Source organism: Sphaerulina musiva (assembly GCF_000320565.1).
Source record: "Sphaerulina musiva SO2202 unplaced genomic scaffold SEPMUscaffold_6, whole genome shotgun sequence".
Taxonomy (NCBI): domain Eukaryota; kingdom Fungi; phylum Ascomycota; class Dothideomycetes; order Mycosphaerellales; family Mycosphaerellaceae; genus Sphaerulina; species Sphaerulina musiva.
In genome coordinates, this window is record NW_016017388.1 from 648,597 (window position 1) to 666,795 (window position 18,199).

General features: G+C 52.4%; 10 protein-coding genes and 1 non-coding gene across 11 annotated transcripts; 5 read left to right on the forward strand and 6 right to left on the reverse strand.

Annotated features, from left to right (window-relative positions):
* Position 1: 1 nt before the first annotated feature.
* On the forward strand, positions 2-975 carry SEPMUDRAFT_108682 (uncharacterized protein; the record flags this gene model as incomplete). The annotated part of the gene is made up of 4 exons (XM_016900749.1): positions 2-158; positions 297-784; positions 820-895; positions 938-975. 4 exons carry the CDS (start codon positions 2-4, stop codon positions 973-975), a joined length of 759 nt encoding a protein of 252 aa, XP_016759968.1.
* A 315-nt stretch (positions 976-1,290) lies between these two features.
* SEPMUDRAFT_67176 (uncharacterized protein) lies at positions 1,291-1,993 on the reverse strand (the record flags this gene model as incomplete). The annotated part of the gene is made up of 1 exon (XM_016909779.1): positions 1,291-1,993. Exon 1 carries the CDS (start codon positions 1,723-1,725, stop codon positions 1,291-1,293), a length of 435 nt encoding a protein of 144 aa, XP_016759969.1. The 5' UTR covers positions 1,726-1,993.
* Positions 1,994-2,440: 447 nt separating this feature from the next.
* SEPMUDRAFT_149706 (glycoside hydrolase family 31 protein) lies at positions 2,441-6,522 on the forward strand. The gene has a single exon (XM_016905722.1). The coding sequence runs from the start codon at positions 2,469-2,471 to the stop codon at positions 4,860-4,862; it is 2,394 nt and encodes a 797-aa protein (XP_016759971.1). The 5' UTR covers positions 2,441-2,468; the 3' UTR covers positions 4,863-6,522.
* On the reverse strand, positions 2,441-6,522 carry SEPMUDRAFT_133828 (uncharacterized protein). Its single transcript, XM_016902590.1, has one exon. The coding sequence runs from the start codon at positions 6,464-6,466 to the stop codon at positions 5,150-5,152; it is 1,317 nt and encodes a 438-aa protein (XP_016759970.1). The 5' UTR covers positions 6,467-6,522; the 3' UTR covers positions 2,441-5,149.
* A 41-nt stretch (positions 6,523-6,563) lies between these two features.
* SEPMUDRAFT_149707 (ATP-dependent RNA helicase FAL1) lies at positions 6,564-9,342 on the reverse strand. Its single transcript, XM_016905723.1, has 3 exons — positions 8,082-9,342; positions 7,836-8,031; positions 6,564-7,786 (listed from the first exon to the last, which is right to left on the reverse strand). Exons 1-2 carry the CDS (start codon positions 9,226-9,228, stop codon positions 7,973-7,975), a joined length of 1,206 nt encoding a protein of 401 aa, XP_016759972.1. The 5' UTR covers positions 9,229-9,342; the 3' UTR covers positions 6,564-7,786; positions 7,836-7,972.
* On the forward strand, positions 7,196-7,574 carry SEPMUDRAFT_117814 (uncharacterized protein; the record flags this gene model as incomplete). Its single annotated transcript, XM_016901373.1, has 3 exons — positions 7,196-7,355; positions 7,415-7,458; positions 7,533-7,574. The coding sequence occupies 3 exons, from the start codon at positions 7,196-7,198 to the stop codon at positions 7,572-7,574; spliced, it is 246 nt and encodes an 81-aa protein (XP_016759973.1).
* A 216-nt stretch (positions 9,343-9,558) lies between the features above and the next one.
* SEPMUDRAFT_149711 (uncharacterized protein) lies at positions 9,559-11,506 on the forward strand. Its single transcript, XM_016905724.1, has 2 exons — positions 9,559-9,762; positions 9,834-11,506. The coding sequence occupies exons 1-2, from the start codon at positions 9,673-9,675 to the stop codon at positions 11,301-11,303; spliced, it is 1,560 nt and encodes a 519-aa protein (XP_016759974.1). The 5' UTR covers positions 9,559-9,672; the 3' UTR covers positions 11,304-11,506.
* Positions 11,507-11,977: 471 nt separating this feature from the next.
* SEPMUDRAFT_t44 lies at positions 11,978-12,049 on the reverse strand. The gene has a single exon. It is a non-coding gene; the product is annotated as a tRNA-Met (tRNA).
* A 279-nt stretch (positions 12,050-12,328) lies between these two features.
* On the reverse strand, positions 12,329-13,440 carry SEPMUDRAFT_149712 (uncharacterized protein). Its single transcript, XM_016905725.1, has 2 exons — positions 13,178-13,440; positions 12,329-13,053 (listed from the first exon to the last, which is right to left on the reverse strand). Exons 1-2 carry the CDS (start codon positions 13,373-13,375, stop codon positions 12,841-12,843), a joined length of 411 nt encoding a protein of 136 aa, XP_016759975.1. The 5' UTR covers positions 13,376-13,440; the 3' UTR covers positions 12,329-12,840.
* An 887-nt stretch (positions 13,441-14,327) lies between these two features.
* On the forward strand, positions 14,328-18,094 carry SEPMUDRAFT_164222 (aldehyde dehydrogenase; the record flags this gene model as incomplete). The annotated part of the gene is made up of 5 exons (XM_016908102.1): positions 14,328-14,633; positions 14,772-15,026; positions 15,088-15,292; positions 15,363-15,754; positions 15,821-18,094. The coding sequence occupies 5 exons, from the start codon at positions 14,328-14,330 to the stop codon at positions 16,148-16,150; spliced, it is 1,488 nt and encodes a 495-aa protein (XP_016759976.1). The 3' UTR covers positions 16,151-18,094.
* Positions 16,041-18,182, reverse strand: SEPMUDRAFT_87137 (uncharacterized protein). Its single transcript, XM_016910434.1, has one exon. It carries the CDS (start codon positions 17,874-17,876, stop codon positions 16,818-16,820), a length of 1,059 nt encoding a protein of 352 aa, XP_016759977.1. The 5' UTR covers positions 17,877-18,182; the 3' UTR covers positions 16,041-16,817.
* Positions 18,183-18,199: the final 17 nt, after the last annotated feature.

Here is an 18,199-nt window from a genome sequence, read left to right on the forward strand (position 1 = left end):
GATGGGTGGAGGTAAGGTAAGCGGCTCCTGCTCAGAGCTGCTCTGTCTCTCTCTCTCTCTCCGTGTGCTCGCAGTGGAATTGCTTAACCCTGAGCTGGCTGCTCTCCCCCCATGCACGCCTCCCGATGATGCTGGTCGTCTCGGTCTGTGGCTCGCTGGTGCGCCACTGCCGCTTCCCGACGCACCAAGAAGCTGCTAGTCCACAGGGGCGGTTTCAACTGTCTATCGAGTGTTCTCGATCCAAAAGTTACCTCAGATACAATGGGGGAGGTACATGTACCTACAATCCTACATAGATGGGCCGACCGAGATTCTCATGCACCACTCGGTGTCACCAACATCGCTCTCCAAGCGTCTCGGAGCGACGGCGCATTCAGCAGCTGCTATGTATGCTACCGCTGTCATGAGTGCAGCTCGTTGTGGTCACCTGGCATATGAGCTGCCCCTGTCTGCCGCGATTGCTGGTCCGTCAGTCGGTCGGCGAGGCAGTTTCTGTGCCGAATGGGACGGCGTCTCAGCGCAACGGTTGACGGCATGTACTCGACCAGCAGCTGTTCTGCGTGCTATTCGTGGACGACTCGACTCACGCCTCTTCATGTACATCTACCTTACTACTGCAGTGCTGGCTGCGAGCTTACCGGACGAACGACAATACCTATCAATCCAACAGCACGCTAGGATCTTGTTTCAGTCTTTGTGTCAAGCTTACTACTGTCCTCGGAGCTTGTCTTCGATTGGAAATGTTGGCGAACATACGGGCGAGAACATGCAACGGTGTCATCAGGTTCGATGATACAACGCTCTCAACGGATACACCAGTTTTATGTCTTCCATCTCGCATCACATTCATCACTTATCAGCAAGACTGCAGTCTCCAAATTCAAGAAGGAGAGAGGTCAGTAGTATTCCCATTTCGACGTATACGAGCAGATTCCAGGTTTGAACCAAGTTGTTCACAAGCTTTCCCAATACTGATCCGCTAGCTGAAGAAGTTCGAGGTCCTTCTGGAGAAAAGTCGAGCCGAGCCGAGACGAACAAGACCCAAGCTCGAATCGCATCGTACCTTATGCGACGTGGCTGCCAGTCATCACACGCGAGAGACTTTGCCAGTCCTCGAACATCATCTGCAAAGGCAAGCAACAAGCAGAGGGAAGGCCAGATGCGTCGTTGTACTTCCAGTCCTGATCTCGTCTTGGCGTCACCTCGGCATCGACAGGCCGCGTGGAGCAGCTCGAACAATCCCGCGCGCTTAGAAGTGGGACATGCATGATTGATTCATGGGAAGGTCGTCTATCCAAGGAACCCTCGTATGCCAACATGGTAGAAGAACCACCACTTCCCATCCTCTAACCTCCAACTCAGCTCACTCAGACCTGGAATATGGACATTCTCAATCCCGGTGACGGTAGTCTGGATCCATACAATGGCCAGATTTTCTTTCTCGCGAATCGTAGAGGAAACGGAGGTGATTTCGAAGTGGCAATGTGGATGCAATTCTTCTACCAGTTGCTGCCATACGTCGTTTTGCTGCTGCCAGGTGAGGAGCTCCACTTGGTTATCGAATCTGGACTGCCATTGCTCCGGTGTCAGAAGCTCTTGGGCTTCTGGGCTGCTGTATGACCAGTCTCGATTGTTGATTCTCTGAATGCCAATGATGGACAGTCGTTCGAGTTCCGCTGTGATGCCTTCCGAGTTGCTGGCTGGACGAGTGAGGTATGTGGCCATGATGCAGGATGCAGGATTGCCAATATACCTACCTAAGGTACCTATCTATTATCAGGGCCAAGTGCTGCTTTTAAAGTGCAAATACTACTGGTATTGATAGATACGGAGAAGCGGCAGGGAAGGATTGCGGGCACATGCATTGTTCGCGGTAGAACTATGGTTGCGCCCCATTGGATGTTTCTACAGATGATGTTGATGTGCACTACGGTCTCTCTTCGGCTGCAGACCTGACGTCTGGTAGATGGAGGCACACATTATCACGTCTTCGCATCTTCGCTTCTTGCAGTTATTGACCAGATCCAGAAAGGTGAGAGGGACCTTCCATATGTTGGTAGGTACCTTACCTTATGTTATTGCCCTCGGCTGATGACGATGGATCGTGATGGGAATGGGAACCTTAAGGGAAGGCGCCATCCAAGACGCGATCTCGAAACGGGTGGAACTCAGCCAAAAGTCGATTTTGAATGGCAGTACCTACCTACCTAGGAGGTAAGAGGCCCACGGGTACCTCCTACCTCTTTCCGTCTCTTTCCACTCTCCCGTCTCTTTCCCGTCTCTCTTCCCGGCCCTCACTCTCTCTTTCAAAGTTGACTTCACTTGCTCTTTTCAGGTTGACTTCACTTGCTCTACTGCTTCCATCCTGCCCACCACATCCCGATCGTCTAGATGAGGAATTGGCACCGGTCCTGATCCGTACTCTCTTGTCTCTTTCTTCCTCCTCTTGAGCTTCCTGACTTCTCAACATGGACGGCTATCAATTTCCTTGCGATCCTATTGCCAGCTCAGAGTCCACCATTGCTGGCCCAAACTACCGCTTCACGTTGTTGGATGACAAAGTCCTGAGATATGAATGGGCCGAAGATGGACAGTTCGAGGACCGTGCATCAACTTTTGCCCTCTGGCGGAAGTTTCCCAAGCCCAACTTTCGCCTCTATGACAAGAAGGATCAGCTGGAAATAGTGACACCGTTATTTCACCTCACCTACAACAAGCAGGAGTTCTCTCCCAATGGCCTGAAGGTAGAGTTCACGGCCAAGTTGACACATTGGGGAGCGGAGTGGCGATATGGGCAAGCTGGATCTGACAATCTGGGCGGCACTGCCAGAACGCTCGATGGCGTGGATGGAAGGTGTGATATGGGCAATGGCATCCTATCCCGAGCGGGATATTCAGTGTTGGATGACTCTCATAGCATGCTCTTCGACGGCAAAGGGTTCGTGACGCCCCGCCGGCCGGGTAGACGTATCGATGGCTATCTCTTCGCATACGGTACAGATTACAAGGGTGCCATGGAGTCGTTCTACGCCGTCTCCGGCCATCAACCATCGATCCCACGCTGGAGCCTGGGGAATTGGTGGAGCAGATTCTATCCCTATAATCATACGGAATATGTGGCTCTCATGGACAAATTTCGAGAGAACGATATACCAATGTCGGTGGCAGTCATCGACATGGACTGGCACTGGAGAAAAGAATCTTTCGTGCCACACAGTGGGTGGACAGGTTACACATGGAACACAAATCTGTTTCCATCGCCGAAAGCCTTTACTCAAGAATTATATGATAGAAACCTCAAGATAACGCTCAACGATCATCCTCACTTGGGAGTGCATAAACACGAGGACGTATATCGCGAGCTAGCTCGACGATTGAACCATGATATCACGCATGAAGAGCCGATCCCATTTGATCCAACCTCGCCTCGCTTCATGCAAGCTTTCTTTGATCTCGTTCATCGGAAGCTGGAAGACATCGGATGCGACTTTTGGTGGATCGATTGGCAACAAGGCTCTGATTCTGCTATCCCAGGCTTCGATCCATTGTGGCTATTGAACCATTTCCAGTTTCTGGACACCGCAAAGGCCAGACCAGACTCTCTGCCGCTGATCTTCTCAAGATACGCCGGTCCAGGCAGTCATCGATACCCTGTTGGCTTTTCAGGAGACTCGTTTGCAACATGGGCGTCCCTCCAGTTCCAACCAGAGTTCACTGCCACGGCTTCGAACATTGGATTTGGCTGGTGGAGTCACGACATCGGAGGTCATCTCCCTGGCGAACGTGACGATGAGTGTACGACAAGGTGGGTACAGTATGCAGTATTCTCGCCAGCACTACGTCTTCACTCGAGCGATAGTCGCTGGAACTCGAAAGAACCATGGCTGTATCGCGATGAGTGCAGGATTGCAATGCGAAATGCTTTGCAATTGCGCCATCGGCTCGTGCCATATATCTACTCGGTCAGTGCATCGACCGAGTCGACCTTGCCATTGATCCAGCCCCTGTACTGGAACTTTCCTACGCGCGATGTGGCATACCAGTTCCCGAATCAGTACTTTTTTGGACCTTCGCTCGTAACATCTCCCGTTGTGACTCCGCGAGACACGAGGACCAATCTTTCCAAATGCAGGGTTTGGGTTCCCCCACAGCGACATGTCGACATCTTCACAGCAGCCGTGTATGACGGAGACCGCGAGCTTGATATGTACAGATCGCTGCAGAGCGTACCTGTTCTAGCACCGGAAGGATCCATCATTCCTTTGGATCGAGAGACAGCACCAGCAAATGGGTGCAAGAACCCGGTTGCCTTTGAAGTAATCGTCGTTGTGGGTAAGGACGGCCAGTTCAAGATCGTCGAAAACACGCAAGATGATCGCAAGCGGGGAGATGAGCCTGCCGGACAGCGCACGATTGAAATCTCATACGACCAGGCTGCTGGCCGGCTTTTGTTCGACAGCGGCGTTGGCAAAGCGTGGACATTTCGATTCATCTCCACGCACATTGCGCCCTCGTCGATCAAGTACACCGTTGATGCGATGTCTCAAGAGGAGGCTGAGTTTGAAGTCCAAAGCTTGCACAATGGCACGGGCACAGTGGTCAGAGTCACGCCGAAGGCCAACACCAAAGCAGTCATCGAGATAGGTCCCAACCCGCAGCTCACAGTCCATGATCACACGGAGACCATCAGTCAGCTTCTACGTGATTACCAAACTGGGATCAATGTCAAAGACAAGATCTGGGACATCATACAAACGGATCAGCCGACCACGGTCAAGATTGGCGCGCTTTTCAGTCTTGGGCTGGAAGAACCTTTCTTGGGTCCTATCATAGAGCTGTTGCTTGCGGATAGCCGCGAGTAAAGTATGTGAAGTGCACCTAGTTGCCCACAAAGCGTTGAAAATGCTAAACCAGATCCTTCTTTTCAGAGGTGGCGTGAACCGAGTCTGTCTGCCAAGTTGTGTCTGGCGACTACGACGCCATACATTTTGGTTTCGTAGGTCGGATACAGAATAGTCTGCTTCTGCGCCGCGTAGATAGCGATTCCAGAGTCTTGGCCATCCACCAATCCCACCCATCCAGCTGATACCTATGCGATCGAGGCACGCCAACCAACTCTGCCTACTAGACACTCCCGGGGGCCTCGTCATCATAACTGCCCCGTAGTATACCCATACCCTGTCAACGCCGTCGTCGTAGTAAAAGGTCTCCTATCCCTCCTCGCATCGTCCAGTCGCGGTCTCCGATCCCTCCTCACATCATCATTTCGCGTCCTCGCAGTTCTACTCCCATTGCCAACCACAGGAGGAGGAGGAGGAGCAGCAGCAGCAGCAGCAGTTTGGCTTCTCGCAGACGGACCAGGCCTTGCCGCCGCCACGGGTGGTCTTGCCGGAGCAGCTGGAGCAGCAGCTGGAGGAGGAGGAGGAGGAGCGGGAAATAATCCATAATCAACAACATCAACATCATCAACATCATCATGACCACCATCATCATCAAAACGAGGATTTCCTCCCCCTCCCCCTCTGACTTTTCCTCCTCTCACTCCCTCAAACCCTCTCAAACCTTCGGCAGCAGTAGCGGTCGAATCTCGCCCAGAGATAAAATCCTCATTGGGACTCATTGCGCTGGGAGCTTCGTAGCGATCGGAAATCAGACTGGGACTGAGAGCTGCAGTAGTAGCAGAATAAGCAGAACTCGGGAGTTCGTTACCGTGCGATGAAGCTCTACTTTCTTCACGGCCTTTCGTTGTTGTTGTTGTCGTCGTAGTAGTAGCACAAGAAACTCCTCTCGAGAAAGGAGGACTTTCTCTTCGTGGCGGTTTTATACTTCTGTCTTCTCCATTCCCATTCCCATTCCCAATACCGCCACCAATCGTCATCGCATTTCCCAATTGACTTGGATTCGCAAGTGATTGGTGGGGACTATCGGGTACAACAAATCCCACATCAGGATTCGATTCCCGACTCACGTAGCCACTATCCGGAAAGACAGGAAACCGGAAACATTCCTCATTATCGTGGTCAGTAGTAGTAGTAGCGGAAGTCCAAGTTTCCGATCTTCGACCTCCTCCCCCTCCAGGCCCTGTAATGCTCGAAAGATTCGAGCCATTGCGGGCATGATGTGAGGAAGATCCGCGACAGAAGAAAGAAGGAGATCTGGGTGGCGCGTGCGGAGAAGGATGATTGTCTGTGGGAGTGGTCGTAGTTGGTGATCTGGTGGAAGATTGTCGGCGTTGTTGGGACGAATGTCGTCGGGACGAGGAGAGAAAAGATAGACTGGGAAGTCGCGAAGATGGTCGGGAGGACGCAGGTGTGGCCGTAGGCGGCGTTGTTGTTGTTGTTCTTGTTGTTGATATTTCTTCTACCTCATCGTCTGCGGGTGCATAGTATACGGGTGTGCCGTGTTGCCCGGGCTTATGCAGAAGTTTCCTCTCTAGCTTCTTGCGTATGCGAATGAGGAGGCTCATTGTGGGATGTGGCAGTGGGAAAAGCGTCTGGTCGAGTGAATAATCTCCAGTATTTTCTTCCCGGGACCTTGGAGGATTCGTGCTGGGTGAAGTGGGTGGGTTTGGTGATGTATTATTATGTTAGTTTTACTCACAGGGATAATCGAGGCGCGTTGCTGAGTGCGAAACCGGCATGCGTCAACACGCATATGCCCGGCGTTTAGCCCGGCATTTTAGCCCGGCAGCCACACGGGCGCAAGGCTAATGATGCAGCCAGCGAGTTGTGACTTGTGAGGAAATGGAGGAGGATTTGTAAATATTATCCGTCGACGTTAAACTCATCACAAAATGGCCGCCCGCACAGGGTGAAAAGTGAGGCAACACCGCCACCACTGCTCGCCCTCCGCTGGGGCCGCCGAGGTGAAGTGGACACTGCTGGAGCGCCCTCTGACATCGTTATGTGGGCCTCTCGGGAGGATGCAAACAAAGAACAAGGTATGGTCATGATGCGCGAAGCAATTCTGACGTAGCAGGAATATATGTTGTTACCACTGCTGCTGTGATACATGTACATACATACCTGGACCTCCGTCTCCATTGCGAGCGAATATAACAACTGCAGCGACAGCGACAACATATCGGACAGATCGAAAATAAGAAAAGAAACGACTCCAGGGACCCCATTGCGCGCCTACCGTAGCAACTAGACGTGGAAGATATATCCTTGCACGACTGACGGACCGCCCGACCATGTCCGATGTCGATCCGGAAGTCCTGAGAGCGTATAGCCAGGCGCGCGCCAAAGAAACGGCCGAAGCTCTCATGCAGCTGGAGACAAAACCCGAGCACGCCGCACAGGCAAAAGCAATCTTGCAAGACGATGGTGCGAAGCAGGTCGCGGAGCTCAAACGTAAGACCTCATGTGTGACACTCCATGGTCTGCGAATCGATTGGTCTGACGGCAAGCAGAAGAAGACGCTGCTGCGACGTCGCATAGACCCGATGCTGGCACTGTAAGTAGTGACCACTCGATTGACCATCGACCACGGAAAAAATCGAGGTGCTGATGCGAGGATCTCGATCGCAGGGGAGCACGGAACACGATGAGAGCGCGGTGGAGGACAAATGAGGGCCTTGACCAACAGCACAGGCAATGATGCGTCCTCCGCCGTCAGACGTGATCGACGGAAAGACGACGGGAGGATGAATAGAGTCGCTCCAGAACGGCGCTAGTTAGCTGGAAAAGGATCAAGGACATGTACGCACCTGTGGACTTGCACCTGGGAACGTCTCGAGGATGAATGGGGAGAATGAAGAAAAGTGTCGGGCTCGCATTGTGGGCTGTGTACTATTAGCATGAATTCAGCACGCCATGGCACGAACGACTTACGATATCGTTACAACTGCCCGTTTCCATCCCCATTGGCCGGATGCCAGTCAAGCAGCACCAAGTAACGCCTGATCGTTACTTGGGCATATTCAAATGATGAACCACAGTCGAAGCTATCAGAAGTAAGTGGCGACGCTCTAGGACAACAAGTCCGCCACGTTCATGGGCATCTCGTCAATCTGAGTCGAGTAATACACTGTTTGAAGGTCAGCAGGCGATCTCATGGAATAAGTGGCAAGCACTTACACTCGATATCACGCAGAATCCGAACATCCTCGCTAGTAACGAAGTTGATGGCCACTCCCTTGCGACCGAAACGTCCCGACCGACCAATGCGGTGAATGTAGTTCTCACGGTTGGATGGCAGATCGTAGTTGATCACCAAGCTGACTTGCTGCACGTCGATTCCACGTGCCCAGACATCAGTACTAATAAGCACTCTGCTGTTACCCTGTCGAAACTCGCTCATAATCGCGTCTCGCTCCTTCTGTGGCATCTCGCCATGCATGGAAGACACGGTGAAGTTGGCATCGCGCATCTTGTCAGTAAGCCAGTCGACCTTTCTACGGGTATTGCAGAAGATAACGGCTTGCGTAATGGTGAGAGTATCGTAGAGATCGCAAAGCGTGTCGAATTTCCATTCTTCCTTCTCGACTGCAATAAAGTATTGCTTGAGGCCTTCGAGCGTCAGCTCATCACGCTTGACGAGAATTCGAACAGGGTCCGTCATGAACTTGGTCGTCATGTCGAGCACATCGTATGGGAGCGTCGCAGAGACGACAACTACCTGAGTCGCAGGAGGCAGGTAGCGGTACACATCATAAATCTGCTCGCGGAAGCCTCTGTTCAGCAGCTCATCGGCCTCGTCCAGCACCAACATCTTGATGGAGCGAGTGCGCAGGTTGCGTCGGCGAATCATGTCTGCGACTCGGCCGGGGGTTCCTGACACAACGTGCTGGCCGTAATCGAGCTTGCGAATGTCCTCGCCGATGTTGGTGCCTCCGATGCAGGCATGGCATTGCACGTTCATGTAGTCACCCAGCGCGAGCAGCACCGACTGCGACTGCGTGGCGAGTTCGCGCGTGGGCGACAAGACCAGGGCTTGCGTCTCGCGGGCGCCGGTGTTGATGACCTGCAGGATGGAGATGCTGAAGGTAGCCGTCTTGCCTGTGCCCGACTGCGCCTGGGCAATAGTATCGCGACCTTTGCAGATCTGCACAATAGCGCGTGACTGGACAGCGGAGGGCGACTCGAAGCCATATGCGTAGATGCCTCGGAGCAGGTTGTCCTTGAGGTGCATGGCCTCGAATGTGGGCGCCACCGACACTTCCTTGGACGTCGAGAACTCCATGCGCTCCTCCGCCTTGCGGTCGATGCCGCTATCTTCTGCCATTTTCCTTTCCTTCCCGACGTTTCAATGTGCTGACGGTAATGGCGGGATGGTAGTGATGGCGGGGATGGCGGTGATGGTGGTAGTGGTGGTATAGGTCCGAAGTCGAGACTCGAGTGAAGGGGGAGGAGCGGAGAGGAGAGGAGAGGAGAAGAGTGAATGGGAGGGTGAGGAGAGAGAGAGAGAGGTCGATGTGGGCTGCGGCCAGAATTTTGGCTTTGCGGGAGAGCCAACCTTATACTTTGGAACTTACTAGTCATACCTCTGGCTCTATACCTAGTTCTAGAGTTCTAACTTCTACAACACCACGACCAACACCAACACCTCGACTAGCTCCTTAACTCTCACTCACTGAACCACACCTCGCCGACCACTCCGCGAAACAGACACGCCTACTGTGACTGTAATTGATTAGCGCCCATCAAACCTGATTGACGGACGGCAAAAATGATTTACGAAGACCTGCGGGCGGTTCACGAGGACATTGAGCGCCTGGAGCAGGCCATTGCAGACCGCATTCTCGACGACCACAAGCACGTCAGTATCTTCTCTTGTCCTGCGCATGTAGCGCAGATATACATATACATAACAGAACTCACAACTCACAGATCCGCAGTCGCCTCGTCCGCGACCATGAAATCGCCAACTTCCTCCAGCGCATCCAGACCCAGTCGCAACACGCCATTCGCCTGTACGATGAGCAAGAGTCACGCACCCACGAGATCCAGCAAATCAGCACCGGTGACACGTACGCCACCTTCTACGACGAGCTGAACAAGATCAAGGACTTTCACAAGCGCTATCCGAACGAACCTGTCGAGAACTTGGAGCGCGCATACAAGCGAGCCGAAGATGGCGGACCTCCAGGTGGTTTTGCCGGCGACATCAACACCATCTTCACTGGCGAAGAAGCCTTCGGCCGCTTCTTTGATCTGACTCTTCCCCACGAGGACTACCTCAATCTGCCCGGCGTGAAGAACGTGCGAAAGCTGACATATCTGCAATACCTCGACAACTTCGATGTATTCACGCCGCCGAAATGCATCATCAGCCCGCAGGAGAAGATGACCGACCAATACTTTGCCTATGTGGGATCGCTAGCGGAATACTTGGAGACCTTTTTGAGGAAGATCAAGCCGTTGGAGGATTTGGACAAGCTGATCAAGAGCTTCCAAGATGAGTTCGATAAAGAGTGGTCAGAAGACAAGGTTCCGGGCTGGGAGACTACCAAAGCTGCTTCAAACGGCACAGCCTCGACCCAGCCGACCACAGAAGGCACGGGAGAAGGCGTGTGGTGTGCAGATTGTCAGAAGGAGTTCAAGAACGACAACGTCTACAAAGCACACTTGACCGGCAAGAAGCATATCAAGGCAGCTGAGGCGCGGCAACAGATGCTCGCGAATGGTGGTGAAGACACCGAAATGACAAATGGCAACGGCCCAGCGGGCATCAGTCTCGCACGAGTAAAAGAGCGCGCAGTCGCCGAGCGCGAATACCGCATCCGAGCGCTCGCCAAGAACATGCAAACCCAGCGAGAAGACACGCGCGTCAATGTGGAACGCAAAGCAGGTATGACAGATAAGGAACGACAGCAGGAACTTGCAGCCCTGTTTGAGGAAGAGAATGAGGCGATGAGCAGACCGGCACACGCGGAGGAAGACGGCGATGATGAGGAGGAGAAGGTGTACAATCCGCTGAAGCTCCCGCTCGCATGGGATGGTAAGCCCATCCCCTTTTGGCTGTACAAGCTTCATGGTCTCGGCGTGGAATTCACTTGCGAGATTTGCGGCAATTACGTCTACATGGGTCGTCGAGCATTCGACAAGCACTTTAGCGAAGCACGCCACATTTATGGACTGCAATGCTTGGGCATCACGAAGAACACTGGGCTTTTCCGCGAGATCACGAAGATTGAGGAGGCCGAGAAGTTATGGGAGAAGCTGGAGCGCGACAGACACCGGGACCTCGAGCGGAAGGGAGGTGTCGATGGAGATGGTATCGTCGAGATGGAAGATCCGGCAGGCAACATTATGCCGAAGAGGGTGTATGAGGATCTTGCAAAGTCTGGTCTGCTTTAGGATTGCTGATCGCACGATGCATGATCTTCTTGCCACGGGGTAGCGGTCCCCAGATAACAGGTTTCGGATGAATGGTGTCTAGGGAGGATTGGTGCGGAGGGTAGAGTCTCAACGACTGTCCCGCATCCTCTCTGCATAAGGTATATGCAAACCTCGAGACACTGTACAATAGAACCCAGCTCGCACGTTTCGAGCAAATCTTCAAGCAAGACCATTCCCTTCTTTCCCCTTGTTTGGCAATGTTTCCATCCTCGTTTCTGAACGGTAAACTCCCCATTCGTCACTTTCGTGCAACGCCCTATAACCGTGAGGCTGTTTAAATTGAGTGTCTACCTAGGTACGAATGTCACCCGTCCTGATATTATCTCTCCTAGCCATGTGCCATCTCTAGCCGAACCTCACATGTATGTGGTCAGCATTACCTAGTACCTACTACCTGTACCTGAGACGATACGACCAGCAAAAATAAAACCAGGTAGTCCGTCCCCACCACGATTCGAACACGGGGAACCCTTTTCTTTCAATTCCGTCGATATTCAACAAACAAACAACAACAAAAGGTAGAAGAAGATACTGTACTGTGCACATCTTTGCAAAAGGCAAAAGGACCGAATCAAAGATTTATTCAAAATTGCAAAAAAAAGAGAGAGACAAAAGAATGTTCACACATCTGTTAGCATCGGACGGTTTCGATCCGTCGACCTCCGGGTTATGAGCCCGGCGATCTTCCGCTGATCTACGAAGCTTGAGGTTGTGTGTTCTTATTGGATGACGACTGGACGGGTCAAATATTATATAAAGACCAAAATTGCATGGGCTTGGCGAGCTGCAGAATTCTGTGAAGGGGTGCAGATTGAGATTTGTTGTTTCTGCGAGAAGTACCTATTACATTACCTCATAGGGTTGCTCAGAATTGTATATGGTACTATCGATTGATGTACCTCTACAACGACGACGACGACGGCGAATACTACTATCGCAAAGTGTTTAAAGCTTTTTGCGTTCGCTGTTCTATGGCTTGGCTTGGCTCTTTACTATTGATTGTCTTGCGCGACAGGACAGGGTACTTGCTATAAGATTTAGATGTGAAATCTAGTTGTCGATAGATAGCACCGTTTTGTGGCTCGGTTTGTTGAAGCGTTAGATCCATATGCCGTGCACTGATTTGATTGAAGAGCCTGGAGCTTGGAAATTGGCATTTCCATCCTTTCCAAAGCGATCATTGCTTTTCTTTTTGCTTCGGAACTTTTCTCTCGTCATTATCAAATGCTTGGAAGGATCTACAGTAGGCGTGCTTGTGGAAAATTTGCCAGGCAAAGAGTGCCTCGCATCCACTGGTCTGACTGTTTGCTAGATCTACACAACCTGAAGCTGTGCTGCAGCAGACTTAACGTCCGTATCCGAGGACGACTTGACCGAGCCATCGTGGGGGATCCTGCATCGACGGGTAAAGGACCATTCTGATGGGCTTGCTCGACTGCTGCTGTACGTAGCCAATAAAGCTCATTTTCAAGCCCCATGTATCATCATCATCATATCATAGTCGGCCTTGGTCACCTGCATAGCCCATTCCCGTCCTCCACCAGTCCAAAACGCCGTAAGCATGCATCTGAGTGGCAAACTCCTTCACGGACTCGACCTCGTGAAGACCAGTCAGTCTCTCCGGAGGAGCGGGCACATGAGACTGGTCGCTCTCAGTCTGTACTTCCACCGGCCGTATAGCGAGCTGAAAGTCTTTATATCGAAGGCGCTGTTATGGGGGCAGAATTCTTTCTTGTAAGCGTTTCCCCTATATTAAATATGGTAAGGTGAATCGGTTACGAGATTACAAAGAAAGAAAGAGAGTACAGGTATGTGCTGACGGACGGACATACCTGCACTGCAGCAACCCAGGAGTCGACGTTGCTCTTACGGCCCTGCACATACATGATGCCCGGAGCGCCTCCATATCTGATCAGGGCATAGACGTCCTCGGCTGATGCAGCTTGACGGAGTTTGGCCACTTTTTTCCGAGACGTGATGTGGTGCGTCCGGATGAGGGCGTGCCATGCTCGGCTGCTGGCGCCTGGCATTCGTCCTGACGCTGCAACTATATTCCTGCGCGCACGCGGCGGTTCGAGTACAGCATGGAGGAGGTTCTGTTGATTGGTTGTACCTCTGAGATCTATGGAGATGTCTACAGGTAGGTACATGTACCTTTGGGGGTGATGGAGGTTGGGGGCGGCCCGGGCGGGGCGGGATGGGTGAGTTGAATAGACTCGGTGGCAAAAGTCGTATAGAGAGAGAGAGATACCAGGTACCTTATCCCCTTTCCCCTCACCTCACCTCACACATCCACTTCTATCATCAGCGACCCCAGAATACATGATTTCATCGACAGTACATTGACATCCATGACACCCTCTTGCAGCCACACACCTCCAGTACATACTGTACCTACATATGCAATCCATTCCTTCCATCTCCACTCCGGGAGTCGGAAGTGCGTAAAGTCCGTCTTTGACATGCGAACAACGAGCATAAGTAAAAAAGGTCAACCCACCAGTCGACATATCTAGTGTGCCAAGTTGATGGGCTTTGTGCAAGACCATGATTACAAACCTAAGAGAGGGACATATACGTACTCTCTCAATGTTCCACAACCTATGGACGCGCGCGCCCAGTGACGATCTTGTGCAGTCCCTATGATCCCGATGTCGAGGGTCGTCTTAGAAGAAGCAGCTCATATGCAATGTAAGTGAGCGGGGCCCTTTTGACAATCTACAAGACCGTAGGGCGCCTCAACTGGTTACGCCAGGACGCATGTGGTGGTGTGGCCGGCTTGGCCATGGTTGACCATACACCTAAGGTACCTAGGTAGGTACATAACAAGTGAAGAACTTGCTCCCCTCTTTGTGAAAGAAGGTATACCATAGGTAGGTATACTTGGAGTCTTGGATCGCCTACGATCTTTCTCACTCTCCCAAAATCCCATTAAATCTATATATCTATCAATCAAACCAAATCAAATCCATCAAATCCATCATGGGCTTTCCCATTCCAGCCGACAAGATCGAATATCGACACTACATCAATGGCGAATTCGTCGAATCGTCCGACCAGGGCAAATTCGAGCTCTACTCCCCTTTCAACCACGAGAAGATCGTCGACATCTGCGAAGCCTCAGAGGACGACACCAATCGTGCGGTGGCAGCAGCAAAAGCCGCGTTTCCTGCATGGGCCGCCAAGAGCCCGGCCGAACGAGGTCTATTGATGAAAGCCCTGGGGGCAAAGATTCGAGAAGCTCACAATGAGCTCGCTCAGCTGTGTGCGATGGATATGGGTCGACCAGTAAGACTATAATAGAGAGTGAGAAATGGAGAGTAAAAGAGGGAGAGGGAGAGAGAAAAGAGTCGACAGCTCCTTTTTTACTTTTTGTCCTCATTGAAAAAAACATACGCTAAGAGATATCTTCTCCTGCTTTTCCAGGTATCCACGTTCTTCGATGCATTCGTCGCTGCGGATGTGTTCGAGCACCATGCCGAGATGGGCTATGAAGTCAAGGGGGAGACGAGTTTGAATACTCCCGGATTCGTCAACATGACATTCCGGCAGCCGATTGGACCTGTCGCTGCCATCATTCCATGGAACATTCCCACGCTGAGCTTTGCCATGAAGATAGCGCCTGCAATTACGGCAGGGTGCACAATCGTACTCAAGACGTCTGAGAAGGCTCCGTTGACGGTATGGTGAATGATGCTTGCTTTCTATGACACGATCAGCGCACACTGATGCCCTCTTGCAGCCAACAAAATGCGCGCAATTAGCTCACGAGGTGGGCTTTCCGCCGGGTGTCATCAACGTCCTCAATGGCCATGGCACCCCTTCCGGTGCCACACTCGCGAGCCACATGGATATCCGCTTGGTGAGCTTTACGGGCTCCACTGCCACTGGGAAGAAGATACAACAAATGGCCGCGGCCAGTAACCTCAAGAAAGTTGTCCTGGAGCGTAAGATACATCCTGCTGCAAAACATGCGTGAGCCAAAACTCCCAAAAAATACTGATTTGTGTGACCCAGTCGGTGGAAAATCACCAGCCATCATATTTGACGATGCGGACCTTGTCAAAGCCGCAAGCGATACTTCGGCTTCCGTGCACACTCTCATGGGCCAAGCCTGTGTCGCCAACAGCAGGATATACGTACAAGAGAGCATCGCGGAGAAGTTCAAAGAGGCTTTCCTCGCCATCTTCACAGCTGCAATGAAGGGAGACCCCCTCATGCCGGAGACCAAGCAAGGCCCCCAAGCCGATAAACTCCAGCACGAGAGGATTCAGACGTTCTTGAAGGCTGCCAGTGAAGGCAAGGGAAAGCTCGAGGCAGGCGGCAAGGCAACACAGGTGGAAGGAAAGGGCTACTTCATCGAGCCAACAGCCTACTCCAACGTAGATGAGAACGAAAAGACCCAGAAGGTAAGTTCTCTGAGTACTTCCGCTCCCATGTTCATGCAGAGCTGATCACACGCCACGTTGTCACAGGAGGAAGTCTTTGGGCCTTTCGTCAATATCAACACGTTCAAGACCGAGGAAGAAGCGCTCGAGAAAGCAAACGCCACCGAGTATGGCCTGTATGCTTCTGTCTATACCCGTGATATCAGCCGTGCGTTGCGTGTAGCCAAAGCATACGAGTCCGGAACAGTTGGCATCAACTGCACAAGCCCAAACATGGCCATGGACATGCCATTCGGAGGTTATAAAGGTAGCGGGCAGGGTCGAGAGGGCTATGGGTACAGCTTAGAGGAGCATCTGGAATACAAGACTGTGCTCATCAGTATTGGTACCGAGGATAGCTCGCCATTCAAAGCATAGGAAGGCTAGTTTTATGGGTCGATAGGTAGCCCAAGCCCATATCCGAGCTGAGGGACCAGCTTAGTTATCCTTGATAGCATGATTTGTAAAAGAGCGAAGATTGAAGGCGAACGTTCCCCCGAAAGCACCCAGATGACGATTGTACGCACATCCTCTTCTTAGGCGGCACTGCAACTCTCTATAGTCCACATTGCTGCCATTGTGGCCACATCAGCTTCTGTGCATGACGAGGATAGCCAGTCTGGTCCGAGAAGCAGTCTATATAGCAACTTTGTACTATTTCTGCAGGTCAAGTCTAGAGCACTCGAAAAAGCACCAGACTCGGTGATTCGAGCATTGGTCTGATACGAAATGCTGCATTCCTTGGAATTAAGCAACGATGAAGCATGGATACCTGAGATGAGATGAGTCGGCGCCTGCTACCCGGTATGCTTCCTTGCTTTGGCTTCGCCCAGTCCAGCCGTCTAGATGGGATAGACGGCGTGTATGCAATCATTGGTAGCTTCGTGATCAAGGTACCTGCGTAATATGAGTCTTGGCCTGAGCTCCCGAGAAGTGTAGCGATGCTGAGATACAGACACGATGGCTGCATCTCATTGCCGCCATAGAGGTCTTATATATCTGGTCTGAGTCTTTGAGGACTTTCGCCTTTCCACATGGCGCCTGATCATACCGCGTCCATCGCGGCTCGGGAGGACAGTGTCTCATTCTTGTTACCCAGTCTGCTAATCTGCAGAAAGGCATCGCAACCCCAACCTTCCAGACTATGGACCTCAAGGCTGCCGGCCCAATACTCCGCATAGATCTTGCTCATCGGCAGACCCATTCCCAGCTTCAAGTCCGGTGGTCTATTCAAGAGTGATGCCAAGGAGTCTTTGAACTGCTCGCCAGGCTTCTTGCCAGCTCGATCATGATCCTCTGGCGTCTTGAGCTCCTGTGTTGTGGCTGCGAGTCGAGGGACTCGACCCAGATTTTTCAGTCTGTTTGATCGACGTGGGCCCTTTGCAAAAGACCAGAGATACGGCAAGACCTCTCGATCAACACCGCCTCCTTGATCGGAAACGCGTATGATGATGTGCTGTGCTGCTTCGCAGATGAGGACTTCAATGGGCGGTGAGTTTTTGAGACCCTTTTGCTCGACCACAGCCTGGATACTGTTTCGGAGGAGCTCACCCACGATGTATTCTAGATGTGACGGGATGTATGCGAAAGTCGTGTCCAGGTGACCCTGGAGCACGACCTCTGGAATGGCAACGTCTGGTCCGTAAGCCTCGCGAACGAGGTCTCTGGCGGTGGCAGCACACTTTTGCACCACTTCCTTGGCATTGCATTTCAAGAAGATCTCGCCCACGAACTCGTCTTCTGGTGCAGTGAGCGGCTTCTTGGCATTGGGGAAATGCCAGGGGGAGTGGTACGTCTCGGTCAATGCCAGATGTTGCTCCGCAATGACTCTGCGACTGATTCTCGATCGCAACAGGGTGGTCATGAAGCGGTCGCACTCTTCGCTACTAACCGAGTGCTGAATCTCCAAGATGCCCATGGCGAGTTGCGGGATGACTGACAAGTGATCCTTGAGCAGCGATTTGATCACCTCGCAGAACCTGTCGTTGTCGTCAAGCGAGCGCACTGGAGGCACTTTTCGAAACTTTTCGAAAGCGTCGTAGTACAACTCATAGACGTGGCTGATGTGCGGATTCCTTACCGCGGAGTAGGGCAGCGTCTGCATGTTACGCAGACGGTGTGCTATTCTCGTGGGGAGTTCCAGACGGACGTAGTTTGCAGAACTGAGTAAGCGGTCTTCTGTCAGCGTGCGGCCGAAGAAGGTCAGTTGTCGCAGGCTGATGGGCCGCGCATCACGCTGGACCCATTCATCCAGCACCGTCGAAGGCCGCCATGGCGGTGGAGCGGTGCTGCTGCTATGATGAGCACCGCTGCCGGTAGCGGTGGCGGCGGTGGTGGTGGTGGTGGTGGTGGTGGTGGCGGCGGCGGCAGTGTATGCGCGGGTGCGGAGGGTCAATGGGAGCCGCAGCAGATGTCGTCGCATCGCCT